Source organism: Lagenorhynchus albirostris, chromosome 9 (genome assembly GCF_949774975.1).
Source record: "Lagenorhynchus albirostris chromosome 9, mLagAlb1.1, whole genome shotgun sequence".
NCBI classification, from domain to species: Eukaryota; Metazoa; Chordata; class Mammalia; order Artiodactyla; family Delphinidae; genus Lagenorhynchus; species Lagenorhynchus albirostris.
The window spans coordinates 4,669,319-4,682,680 of NC_083103.1; the positions used below are offsets into that span (position 1 = coordinate 4,669,319).

Sequence of the window (13,362 nt, forward strand, 5' to 3'; positions counted from 1 at the left end):
CCTTGCACTCCTCGCACTGCAACAAAGAGTAGCCCCTGCTCGCCGCAGCTAGAGAAAGCCCGTGCGCAGCAACGAAGACCCAATGCAGCCAAAAATAAACAAACAAATAAATAAATAAAATTAAAAGGTTCTGCACAGCAAAAGAAACAATTGGCAAAATGAAGAGGCAACCTACAAATCGGAGAAAATACTTGTAAACCATGTATCTGATAAGGGGTTAAACTACAAAAGATTTAAGGAACTCACAGAACTCAACAGCTAAAACCCAAATAATCCAAAAGGGGGCAAAGGACCTGAATACACATTTTTACAAAGGTATACAAAGGGCCAACAGGTACGTGAAAAGGTGCTCAATATCACCAATCATCAGGGAAATGTAAATCAAAACTACAATGAGATTATCACCTCACACTTGTTAGAAAGGCTATTACCAAATAGACAAGAGATAAGTGTTGGTGAAGATGTGGAGAAAAGGAAACCCTTGTGCACTGTTAATATAAATTGGTGCAGCCATTACGGAAAACTGTATGCAGTTTTCTCAAAAAATTAAAAATAGAACTACCATACGACCCAGTAATCCCAATTCCGGTTATGTATCGGAAGGAAATGAAATCACTATCTCATCATACATGGTGCTTGTTATGTTGTAGTACGTTCCTTCTATACTCAGTTTGTTAAGAGCTTTTATCATGAAAGGATGTTGAATTCTGTCAAATGCTTTTTTCTGCATCTATTGAGATCATCGAATGTTTTATCCTTCATTCTCTTAACACGTTGTATCACATCAGGTGTGTATTCTTGTGTGCTCCCCGCCTCCCTAACCCATGCTCCCACATTCCCATACTCATTGCAGATCTGTTTTCCCTTGGTCATCCATTTGTGCTTTAATGAGACCACATTTTATATACTTTCCAGAAAATGCCATTTTGTCTCAATGATGCCCTGCAGATACCCCTTCAGGTCAACTGAGCAAGTGCTAAGGGATTATCCTTTATCCTGCTTAGAATTCCAAACACAACTTCAAACTGAGGAATCAATGTCTTTTCTAATTCTGGAAAATTACCAGCTAATATATGCTAGTATTTGTTCAAATATTGCTTCTCCACAATCTTCTGCAACTCTCCTTAGACCATGTTACAGCCTCTTGATCCATCCTCCAAGCCCTCCAAGTTCTCTCATCATTATTTTCTCTTCATGCAAGGTTCTGGCTGAAGTTCTCGGAACTATCTTCTAATCCATCAGTTCTCTACTTATGTCCAGAGTTAATCCTGTCTATTGGGCCTTTTTCTTTTAATTTCAATGACTGTATTTTTCATCTCCAAGATTTCTAGTTGTATTATTTTCCCCTCCACTTCTTCTAGATGTTTTGTTTATAATTTTGTGTTTCTTTGGGTGGGGAGGAGTATCTTCATTTCCGTGTATCTTCATTCCTCTCCTTGAGCCTCCTAGACATCCTTATTTTAGCCTTTATCAAACTATTCTATAAAATTAGTTTCATCTGAAGTGGATCCTAAATATTGAGTTGGATAATTTTTTGATGACATTAGAATTCCGTTATGTATTTTGGAATTTGGCGTTTTTAAGGTCTTCTGAGGTGGCATGTTTTTTTCTTTCTCCCTCTGCATTCACTGCTTTGTCTAGTGGTTTTATGGTGGTCTGTCCTGGCTCCAAACCATCTCCTGTGATGGTGCTTAGTGCCCGCTCTGCCTAGGGGGCCCTAGAATATTCTGGATGCAGTCATCAACTGCATTGGAATCCCAGGCTCGGGTCCCCAGCTGCTCTGTGTCAGCTGCAGCCCCAAGCAGAGGTCGGCTCCCTTTTCCCGTTCGTTTCACAAGCGAGTGAGCCCGCCGCAGACTCCCACCTGCGTGGACCTCTGTGAATAGCCGTTACCTCGCCGCAGCGCCTCAGTTCCCAGGGGCCACCGCCTGTTTCTAGACCTGGATCTTCAGCCCTTCTCTCCAGCTCCCATCTACTTCGTTTCTGGTCCCGTGAGATGTTTTCCTTACTTTGGAGTCCAGCAATGCCTTTCCAGTTTTCTCTTTTCAACGTTCTGACTATGTCCAATGTACCAAGTTTATCTTGTGGCAACATTGAGATCAGGTGGCAGACGTACTCTGTCAGCTTGACTAAATGTTCAAATCACGTTTTTAAAAGCTACCTAAAACTCCAGAGCAGCAAACGCTCCCAGGAGCCTCCTGTAAGGACCATATGATCCATCTGAAGGGTCTCAGTGCAGCTTGGTAACCAGCATCTGTCTCCACTGTCCTCGTTATTACTCCCAACCCACTTGGTACCTTTCAGATGCCTAAGTCATCACCTTGGCCAGTGCATTTGCCCCCGACCAGCTCATTCTTTTGAGACACCACTAGCAACTGTTTGAGCCGTTGGACCACCTAAGCTAGTGTCCACACTCTACCCCAGCCAGGAAATGAGTGAGCCAGCCCCCAAGCTCCATCTCACCACCTGCTTTCCTGGGCCATTCCTGCTGCCAACTGTGCTAGCTAGGCTCTCCAAGAAGCAACACTGACACAGAGTTAGGAATACAAAAGGCTTACCTGTCTGTGAAAGGAGAAGGGGAGAAGTTGGGTTGGATGGGTGCTGTCACAGCCTGCGATGCAGACACAGTAATTCTCTTTCAGCCCAACGGGGAGAGGGAGCCCTGGGGCAAAGATCATTGTCTGGAGAAGCCCCATATTGGGGGGAAATGGCTATAGGCCTTTGTACAACCATCTTGTTCAGTGATGGGCTGAGGGCCAGTACAGCATGACTTAGGCCAGAAAGCTGAGCAGACCTTGAAGGAGCTATTAGCTCGAGGTTGTCAGCCAACCCCATTCGTTGAAGACGGGCAACCAGTCCTTTCAAGTCCTTTCCAAGCAAAGTAGCCCATCTCTGTTGTCTGCTGCAATCAGGTATAATTCTATTCTACCCCTCTATTAACTTCTAGCTGTACATTCTCTTAGTGGTGACCCTAGAGAGTACAGCATGCATCCTCATTAGAGGGTTATTAGTACTTTCAATTAACTAGATGATGCCAGGACCGTGAAGGCAAACTGCTTACTTCCTTCTGCCTTTTGCCTTTTGTACCGCAGGAGAACTTTTTTTTTTTAAATTTGAAGTTAATTCACTAGTGAAATTAGACATTTGCTTATTCATTTAAAAAACTTTTTTAGGGCTTCCTTGGTGGCGCAATGGTTAGGAATCCGCCTGCCAGTGCAGGGGACATGGGTTCGAGCCCTGGTCTGGGAGGATCCCACGTGCTGCGGAGCAACTAAGCCTGTGTGCCACAACTGCTAAGCCTGCGCTCTAGAGCCTGTGAGCCACAGCTACTGAGGCCCATGTGCCTAGAGCCCGTGCTCCGAAACACAAGAAGCCACCACAATGAGAAGCCCGCGCACCGCAACGAACATAGCCCTCGGTCGCTGCAACTAGAGAAAGGACTTTGATATTTTTGGGTCTTATATTTCAATCTTTAATCTATTTTCAAGTTGATTTTTGTGTATAGGGTCCAATGTCTTTCTTTTGCATGTGGATATCCAGTTTTCCCAGCACTATCTTAATTCAAGTGTGTTTTCAACCCCACAAGACAGTTATATTCATTTCCTTTTACAACTTATTTCCTTTTCTGGTGCTCTCAATTCCGGCTGCATTGTTAGGCTTCCATCTGGGAGGATTTCCTTCTGGCTGGAAAACTCCTTTCAGTGCATCTCTACTGGAGTTGAAATGTTTTTGTTCTTCTGAAAATATTTTTATTTTGCTCTCACTTTGGAGGAAAACTTGCTAAGTATTCTAGGCTGGCGCCTTTTTCTTTTGGCATACAACGTCATTCCATGTCTTCTGGCTTTCCGCATTTCTGTTGAAAATAACATGTCTATTAAAGACAAAGTCGTTTTCTCAGGTGCTTTCAGATTTTCTCTTTGGGTTCTGACAGCCTTACTGTGACTACCATAGAGCATTAGTTGTGGTTCTCTTTGAATTTATCCTCCTTGGGCATACACAGAACTTCTTGAATCTATAGCTTAGGTCTTTGATAGTTTTGGTGTCTCTTCTACTCCATTCTTTCTCCTTCTCTTTCTGGGACTCCAAATACATGCATGTTACGTTCTTACTGTATCCTTTATTTCTCTTAGGTACTGTTCTGTATTTTCAATCCTTTTCCTCTCCTACTTGTCTGAATGTTTTCTACAAACCTACATGAAGTCCATAAATCTTAACTTCTGCTTTGTCCAATCTGCTTTTAAATTCATTTATTGGGTGTTAAGTTCCAATTACTGTATGTTTCAGTTTCAGAATTTCCACTTGAAATTTTTTTTGGCAGGGGGGATAGATACCAGTCCTTTAGTGGTCATCTATTTTCTTGACTATATTAATCGCATTTTAAAGTCTAAAAACACTTGGCATGTTTTGTCTCTTGGCACGCCTAAGAAACTTTTATTGAAAGCCAACATTGTGTATGAAAAATGGTAGTGGCTTTAGGTGGTGCAGTTTTCCTTGAGAGGGAATTTGTTTCTTCTGGTAAGACTGGTCTTTGCTCTTACTTCTAGGCTGTGGTCCTTTGGTGGTTTTGCTGTTTACCAGTCCCTCCTCCTCGAGTCCCTAAGCTCCAATCCTGCCTCCCCAACACTTAGCTGTCTAGACTCTTCTTAGCTGCTATTCTCTACTTGGCTTTTTGGCATCTCTCCCTGCACAGTTTAGGACTCATCAAAGGCCTTGAGAGGAAGAGCAGTGAATGTCAGGCTCGCTTTATGATCCTCTTTTCTCCAGGATCTTGTCCCTTCTGTCTTGGCTTCTTCCGTCACCCTTCATTCCAAGGTCTCCCCAGCCCTGTAAGGCTGCTGAAAGCTCGGAGCCTCTGCTCTCTGCTGGGCCTCACGTTCCTTAATCAGCAGAAGCCAAAAGGGGAAAAGTGGTATCGAATATCAGATTCACTTCAGTGCATTTCTCCTCTGAGCACCTGCGGCCTGTTTGCTCTCCAGTGCCTTCAAAGGGCTAGTTTTATTATTTATTCATTTATTTTGGCTGGGCCGTGCGGCATGCAGGATCTTAGCTCCCCAACCAGTGATCGAACCCGTGCCCCCCTGCAGTGGAAGCACAGAGTCTTAACCACTGGACCACCAGGAAGTCCCAAAGAGCTAGCTTTTTAAAACTTGTTGTTGGCAGGATGTTTAATCTGATAAAACCACTCATATCTGGAAACGGAAGTCCCGTTCCTTGAATTTCTAGTAATTACGATTGGCTGCTACAATTCAGTTTGATGCACAGTCCTTAAACAGTGCTTTTAACTCTAAATTTTGCTTTGCCTCATACTGTCATGTTTTCTTTTTGTCTGCATTTTCCACTTTTTCTATTCATTTTCAGCCTTTGTCATTTTTATGACTTTCATATAAACAACATATTGCTGGGTTTTATTTTCAACTCCAGTCTGACCATGCCTTTTAAAGAGAATCTAGATGTAGTGTAGCAACTTACATCCTTTCTTTTCTTGGTTTGGGGGTGGGGGTGGATTAGGGGAAACTCCCTCTATCCCAAAGCTCAGAAATAAGTGAAAATGAGCACTTGGGAGACACATGGAGAAAACCGAGTGAGAAAGTCTAACCAGAGATGTGTGACGAAATGGGCCTGGTAACCCCCTCACTCCTGACTCAGACAGCTGCATACCTAACCACTAGCAGAGCTGGACAGCTTACACACAGACAACAGACCACAGCACACTCCTCTGTAGGCCAGCAAATGCAAGGAAGAGTACATGAGGCTCTTGAAACAAAGTGTAGATCCTCTCCGAATTAACCAGATAATCACTGTAACCTCCCCTGAGACTGAGAGATGAGGGAAAGAGAGGCCAAGAGTGTTAACTCTAGCATTAGGATTCCACAGGGAAACCTGAGACCCGCAACTGCCCCTCACGTTGCTCAGTGCTTCATCCTTTTCTCCTATTAGACTTAGCCATTAAGCCAGGTTCAGTAGCTGGGCCCCTAAGAAGGTGCTGGGCCCACTTTCATGCCACTCCCTCAATGCTGCCCCTTTATTATCTTAATGTAACAAGAGCTTGGTGAGAGCCTTAGAGGAGACAGTAAATATTGCCCCCTCCCCCACCGGCCTTTAACCCTCCAAAGCATCCCTCTGGGAAATAAACCACAGCAAATGGATTCAAAATACTCATTTTATTAATGAGCGTGTCTTGAAGGACATGGCTTGGATGCTCCCTAATACTTAGCCCCTAAGTTAAATGCACCCACCTGCTCACAGGAAGCACTCAACAAACACAGGCCTCTCCCCACACAAGGACAAAAGCTGCCTGTAGGAAAAGGGCAACCCAGAAGGCACCTTCTCCATGGGCAGGCAAAGCCACACTGGATTCCAGAAAACACTAACCCAAGCATGCCCCAAGATCATGTTCCCAAATCCCTCTTCTGCTGGAGAGGAATGGCAATTCCATGATGGCTTATGTGACATGGGGAATGAGTTCTCCTCAACAGTGTTTATTTTTCTCCTTTCCCTTATCTTAAGGGGAAAAAAAGGTATAAATTACATATAATAAAACGCATAGGTTTTAAGTGTAGAGTTCAGTGAGTTTTGACAAATGTCTACACTCGTGTAACCACGATCACAAGCAAGACATAGATTTCCATATTCCTTTATTAACAATTCCTCCACCCCGCCTTCTCCTTCAGGACCAAACAATGTCCTGATTTTCAGCACCGTCCACCAGTCTTGCCAGTTTTAAGCTTCATATAAAGACATACAGTACGTACTCCATGTGTCTTGCTAAATGTGTTTTTGAGATTCATACAACATGCTGCATTTATAATAGTTCATCCCTACTTATTGTTGAGAGATATTCTATTCTACTAAATACTACAACCTGCTTACCCATTTTCCTGCTGTTGGACATGTTTTTGATCTTTCATTATTATGAACAAATTGACAACAAACATCTTGTATGTCTTGTGGACATACATTGAGTTCTACTAGCTCCACAGTTTCATCAATATCTGGTACTCTTGGTCTTCTTAACTTTGGCCGTTCTACTGGATGGGAAATGGTAGCTTTTTGCGATTTTAATTTGCATCCCCTAGTGACTAATGCCTTTAAACAACTTCTCATGTTCTTATCGGTCACTCGTGTATCTTTGTGATGATCTGTTCAAGTCTCTTGCCCATTTATTAAATTGGGTTTTTCATCTCATTTTTGATTTGCATTTTTCTATTTTCTGGATATGAGTCCTTTGTCAGGACACACAGAGATTACTTTTTTCCTGGCAGTCCATGGCCTACCTGCTCATATTTTTTTTTTTTTTTTTTTTTGCGGTACGCGGGCCTCTCACTGCTGTGGCCTCCCCCGTTGCGGAGCACAGGCTCCGGACGCGCAGGCTCAGCGGCCATGGCTCATGGGCCCAGCCGCTCTGCAGCATGTGGGATCTTCCTGGACCAGGGCACGAACCCGTGTCCCCTGCATTGGCAGGCGGACTCTCAACCACTGTGCCACCAGGGAAGCCCACCTGCTCATTTTGAAGGACAGAAAAATGTCATTTTGATGGAAGCCCCACGTCTTTTCCCTTATGATTCGCGCTTTGTGTCCTAAGGATTCTTTGCCCATTCCAAAGCTGATTGGGTATTTTTGTTTTCTTCTGGAAGCTTGTGTAAATGCTTATGGTTTTAGACCTATCATAGATTTTGTTTTGTTTTTTGGCCGTGATATGTAGCTTACATGGGATCTTAGTTCCCCGACCAGGGACTGAACCCGGGCCCTGGGCAGTGAAAGCATGGAGTCCTAACCACTGGACCTCCAGGGAATTCTCCCTACCATCTATTTTGTATTAGTTTTTGTATATGGTGTTGGAGAGGAGTCAAGGTTAACTTCCTCGCATACAGATATCCAACCGCTGGTTGAGAAGACTTTCCTTTCCCATGTAACTGCCTTGGCACTGTTGTTGAAAATCAACTCACCATGTATTTGTGGGGTCTATTTCTGGATTCTATTCCATTTCATTGATCTATTTCAGGGCTCAGCAAACTTCTTCTATAAGGGCCAGACAGTAAATATTTTGCGGTTTGCAGGCCATGTGGCCTCTGTTGCAACTACTCAACTCTGCCAGTGAATCATGAGAGCAGCCAGTCGAGGGTCAGATCCAGGAGCAAGAAGGCGCATTCCCAAGCCCCTCAAACGCCTCTACTCCTGTAAGCTTATCAAACGTACCTACGCTGGTCTGCTTTGAAACTGTCTTGCAGCTGTCAGGCTTTGTCCATCGCTACGCCTGTAACATTTCTATTGTTCTACTGGCTATTAAACACTTGATGTTTCATAGTCTCCACTCACTGCTCTACTTTGAAATCAAACTGACAACTTCTAAGGAAAAAAATACCAGAAAGATTTGTTTGGGAGTGCACTGTAACAGCTAGTATTAACTGAGCATTTACACAGTCGAGCACTGTTCTGTTATACATGTAAATGTGCTACACCTGATCTTCACAACTCTGTCACCTGCTGGCTGAGCATCCTTGCACAAGACTATTTAACTTCCGTGTCCCTCTTATGCACGTGTGAAATGAGGGTAACTAGCTATCTCACAAAATTGCTGTGAAAACAAGTTAATGCACATAAAGCTTTTAGAACAGTGCTTTAAGAACTCAGTTTTCTGTTAACAAGTGGAGAATTGTACAGGAGAAACAAAACCAAACCACTCAATGCCTTACGGAAGGCAGTATGAAATAGTCAGCTGAGGGGTCCCTGCCTTTAAGCATTTAGAACCCACCTAGGGTAATAAATTCAAAGGCAGCACTGTGTCGTCTGTTCATTATGTAAGTAATGAACGACTGGTACAGACGGTAAGGGCAAAGCCAGCACGCACTGACTGCTGAAAATGAATGGCCGAGCCAAAAAGGTATCAGTAAGGACGGGAACAGGATCCAGAGAGAAGAAACCGAATCGAAGGAAAGAATGAACACCGGCTATGGAGCGAGACAAGGAACACGACTCCTGGTCTGTCACCGTGGTGCAAAAGCAGTGGACAATGGACAAACGAAGGGACACAGCTCTGTCCCAAGAAAACCACCTGTAAACACAGGTGTTGGGCCAGCGCTGGCACGTGGGAGGTAGCCGACCCTGAAGCTGAAAAATGACTAAATCCATCTGCCTGGAGTGCAGGTGCTTGAGTTTTCTGGAGGTTCAGCTTGCAAACAGAACCACAGGCTCAAAGCCAGGATTTAGAAAGGCCAGTAGGTGACCTTAGGGGGTTGAGAAGTGAGGAGACAGTACATACTAACATTCATGAAGTGTTTACAGTAAGGCAAGAACTGTTCTATGTGCTTTAGATCCATGAATTCGTGGCTGTGGTTTCCCCATCGGACAGAAAAAGCAGCTGAGACAAAAAGAAGCTCTCCATCCTGGGTGGGTGGGGCGGCCTGTGAGTGAATGCCAGCCCCGGCCCGGAGCCCACGGCTCTGAGCGCTCAGCAGGGCCTGCGGCATCCGGGGGCCCAGAGGTGTGTGCCCAGACTAGCACAGGGGGACGTGGTGGCTAGCTGGCTCTGGGGGCATTGATAACAGCCAGGGGGACACTTGCTTATGCGAACAGACGGAGGAGGGAAAAGGAGCAGCTGTGACACAGCATCACGTTCTGAACACCACTATGGAACACCTGAGAAATTTTGCCTCCAAAGCTACCTCCTGGGGCCGGATGCCAAAACCCCAGGCTGGGGAGGTGTTATACACGGAGGACAGACACAGCACAAGCTCGCAGCAGATCCCCTGAACGAAGTACACGGAGCCCCTGCGCGTCGGGCTCTGGCTGCTCCTGCCATTTGGGCAGGACAAGCCCCCGAGCCCGCGGACAGCAGGCTCTTTCCTGGGTGCAGCTGCTCGGCCTCCCCGGCGCAGGATCTGGTGCATGCAGCACGAGAGCTGGTGTCAGGAAGCCTGACCCGTCAAAAACCAATGGTGGTTCTCTCATTAAGGCCCCACACCCTGTCTAGTTATTAAAGCCCAAGCAAGGTACAAGAGAAGACTTCTAGAAACAAAGAATCAGGCTTTATTTTGTTGTCGTTTTTTAATACAGGTATGGTGTAGTAGACATCTGTTAGTCTCGCATTCAGTATGGCCAACCCACAGAAATGAAAGTAGAAACTCAGTGAGCTTGTGCTCGCTCCTGCCCCCGGGGCTGACACCCTCCCACCCCCAACAGCCTTTGTGCTGCCCACCCGTGCCCCCTCCCTGCCACGCGAGTCGAGCAGAACAAAACACCACCCCAAGGAGAAACCCTGAGTGCCCTTTCATCAGCAGTGGGTGGGATGAAATAAGACACCGTGTTTACCTTGGGTGGGATGGAGAAGCCAAGCAAATCCAGACGGTACAGGGGCAGCGCTTGCACCCCTGGAGCCAGGTCGGTGCCCACAAAGCTCTCCACCAGGCGAGACAAGAGCGTGCCGTCCTTCCACAGTCCCCGAGGTCCGGGCCGCATCAGTCAGCATCCTTGAGACAAGCGAAGGGCGCCCTGTCCTCTGGCAGTGCTAGAGTCCTGGGGAGAGCACCCGAGGACAGTGTCTTCTGAGAGGAGCTCCCAACAGAAAGGGTCCCTGAGGAGGCGCGCAAAGGCCAGGCACAGCAGCCCTGCCGTCTGTCCCAGGGGCACTGCCGACTCCACTGTCCTTGAGGGCTAGGTCTGCCTCGGGAAACCTCATGAAAGGTTTCCACACCATTTACAATGGAAAAGTAAATCAGAAATAAGGCATTAGACATTTGATTTTTTTATTTCCATATGCAATGTAATGTTTAGGCACGCTGCTTGGGATGCTACTTCTAAAAAAAATCGTTGGCCATTTTTCAGAATATCCTTTTGGTTTTAAATACTGGTCAGGAAAAACAAATGATGTAAAAATACGTGAATAATTTTCTATTACAGAAATGAAAAACTGATTTGCATCTAAAAGTGCAGGAGGTGAAGTAATTTAACCCTTTCACCAGACAATATGGCAATATACAATATATTGCTTCAGCTGTTTGAGAAGGCTGTGATGTATTTTTATACTGACATAGAAAATTATAAATTACACTGAATTAGTATCCATAATCACTATATATGTACACAAACCAGTTCTTAAAAAAAAATACACTGGTTTAGAATTTACGAGTGAAAACCTCACAAGGTACAGTAAAACAATTAACATGCTCAGGTGCCGGATTTTGATTTCTAGTTTAAAAACACTAGCCTGTAAAATGAACGCACTCTAATTCCATTAGCAGCACGAGCATTTTTCCACTGACTTGCCTAATATGATTTAGATATGTGAGATACGCAGATTGCTCTGAAACTTTCATTGGTGTTGCTTGTTAACAAGGTAAATTTTGGTGAATGGGTTAAAAGGCAGATGAACAACCAAAACAAAACAAAAAACAAAAACAAAAAAAAACCCAAACCACAAGCCATGTACACTCCAAATAGTCTAGTGTTTCACCTGTAGGGATAATCAGTTCAAGCAAACAAGACTTTAACAGAACATATGGCTTTACAATAACATCAATTTATCAACTAAGTTGTAGCAATAAATACTTAATCTCTACCAATAGACTTACATTTTTTGATCCGCTTTAAACAATACAGAAAACAGTTACCAATCAAAAACTGGTTATAAAAAGAACACCAAGTATTTCTTATTCAAAATCACTTTTGTAAGTTAGAACAACCAAAATAACACTTAGAGGGCATCTCAATCCTATAACTCCTCGCCAACCTGGAAGAAAAATGAATTCAGAACTTTGTACAAGGTGAAAAATGTATGAAAACTGCCTAATACTTTGGTCACACTAATAATTGTCAAATAGTTATGTTTCAAATACAATAGATCTGTGTATTCACTTTTATAAAACTATTCTTACAGCCATTTTAACTATAGTATTACTACTATTATTACATGGGTGGCAAGATCTTATTTCACAGGCTACCCATTATTTAGAACAATACAATATAAACATACGCAAAAATTCTTGGTATTTGTCAATGTGCAATATTTGTACACTTCTGGGTTTCTCTGTACAACGTCTTAGACTCTAGAATATAAAGGTTGCTGGTCCTGATCCCTTGCAGAGTGAGTGCAGCAGCGGTGGCTCGGTGGGCTCCCGACGCAGCCCTGGACCCCGCACGGTGGCGCCTGCGGTCCCCGGTCAGCAGCAGCAGCAGCAGCGGCAGCGGAGCTCGCTCATCATACGGGGCCGTTAACCGCCGCATCGCCCGGCATGCTCGACTGCTCAGTCCTGCGGGGTGAGACCAACTCCGTGTAGCTCCCCGAGGGTGGGGAGCATTTATTTGCATATCGTCTACGCAGTGCCTAGCACAAAGCCTGCACTCAGCAGTTACTTCATGAAATGCTTCTTAAATGCATTTCCCTAAAGCTCCAGAAAATCTAACTGAACAGCTCTAAGCTTCAGCTCCGGTGAACTAAGCACTTAGCAAGGGCTGCAGAGGAGCGGGGGCTCCGTGAGACCCACCACGCCTCAGCCTCTCAGAAGCACAGGGACAGACTGGTCAGTGGTCCCCGAACCTTCAGGAGCTATTTGCTCATCCCTCCTTCAAAACAGCTCGTTCTCTGTTCTGTATATTGCAATCCATATAAAATTTCACTTGATAAAAATAGGATTTTGCTACTGGGGGCGGGGAACGACAGAAGTTTGTAAAAGGACCAACTTTGAGAACAAAGGTGTGCACTTTAACACGTGCTCCCCTGAAGCAAACATCAGGGGTGATGCTGTGGGGGGCGGGGGTGGGGGAGAGGGGGATATGAAAGGAACAAAGTGGTGACAGGGTACCCAGGACCTTCCTGCCGAACTACAGTGTGACCTACGTCTTATGAACAAGACTTGGGAAAAGATGTTTAGAGCTGAAATTGGGAAGCACAAGCACTCTTGAACCGGCACTCCAACTTTACAGAGTGCTCCAGACCCCTGCTAATCCTAACAGAGACCCACGAAGTTAGCTCCACTCACACAGCAGACTCTACCTACATTCCATGGTGTCTCAATGTATCACAGAGACACAGGCACCAGCATTCTGGAACCAGACACAGCCGGGCACATGCCCTGCCTTCGCCACTTACAAGCTGTGTCTTGACCTCTCTCAGCTCAGTTTTCTCCCCCTGTAAAGGGGGCAATGACCCCCGCCCCTGCAAAGAGGTAAGTATACAACGTATGCAAGGTACCTGTTTGCACACTGCTGGCACAGACACCATACACACCTAATACTGAAAAATAAAATTTTGTGGCAATGAAAAGCTCTACGTGCAATAGTGCACATCTGCCAACCTCAAAAATAATATTTGGTTGTGACAGGAACCATCTCGGTAAGACTGCACACAGAAAGTCCCAAATGGCTATC

General features: G+C 45.0%; 1 protein-coding gene across 15 annotated transcripts in view; it reads right to left on the minus strand.

Annotated features, from left to right (window-relative positions):
• Window positions 1–10,003: 10,003 nt before the first annotated feature.
• PPP6R3 (protein phosphatase 6 regulatory subunit 3) overlaps window positions 10,004–13,362 on the minus strand; it is a 126,989-nt gene continuing 123,630 nt past the window's right edge. For 10 of the 15 annotated variants that reach the window (XM_060158325.1, XM_060158337.1, XM_060158335.1 and 7 more), the window contains one exon: window positions 10,004–10,512. In XM_060158325.1, the coding sequence (XP_060014308.1) occupies window positions 10,455–10,512 (58 nt within the window). In that variant the 3' untranslated portion in view covers window positions 10,004–10,454. Of the gene's footprint in view, window positions 12,246–13,362 lie in introns of all 15 variants that reach the window. The other 5 variants (XM_060158336.1, XM_060158334.1, XM_060158332.1 and 2 more) reach the window with 1 other exon arrangement.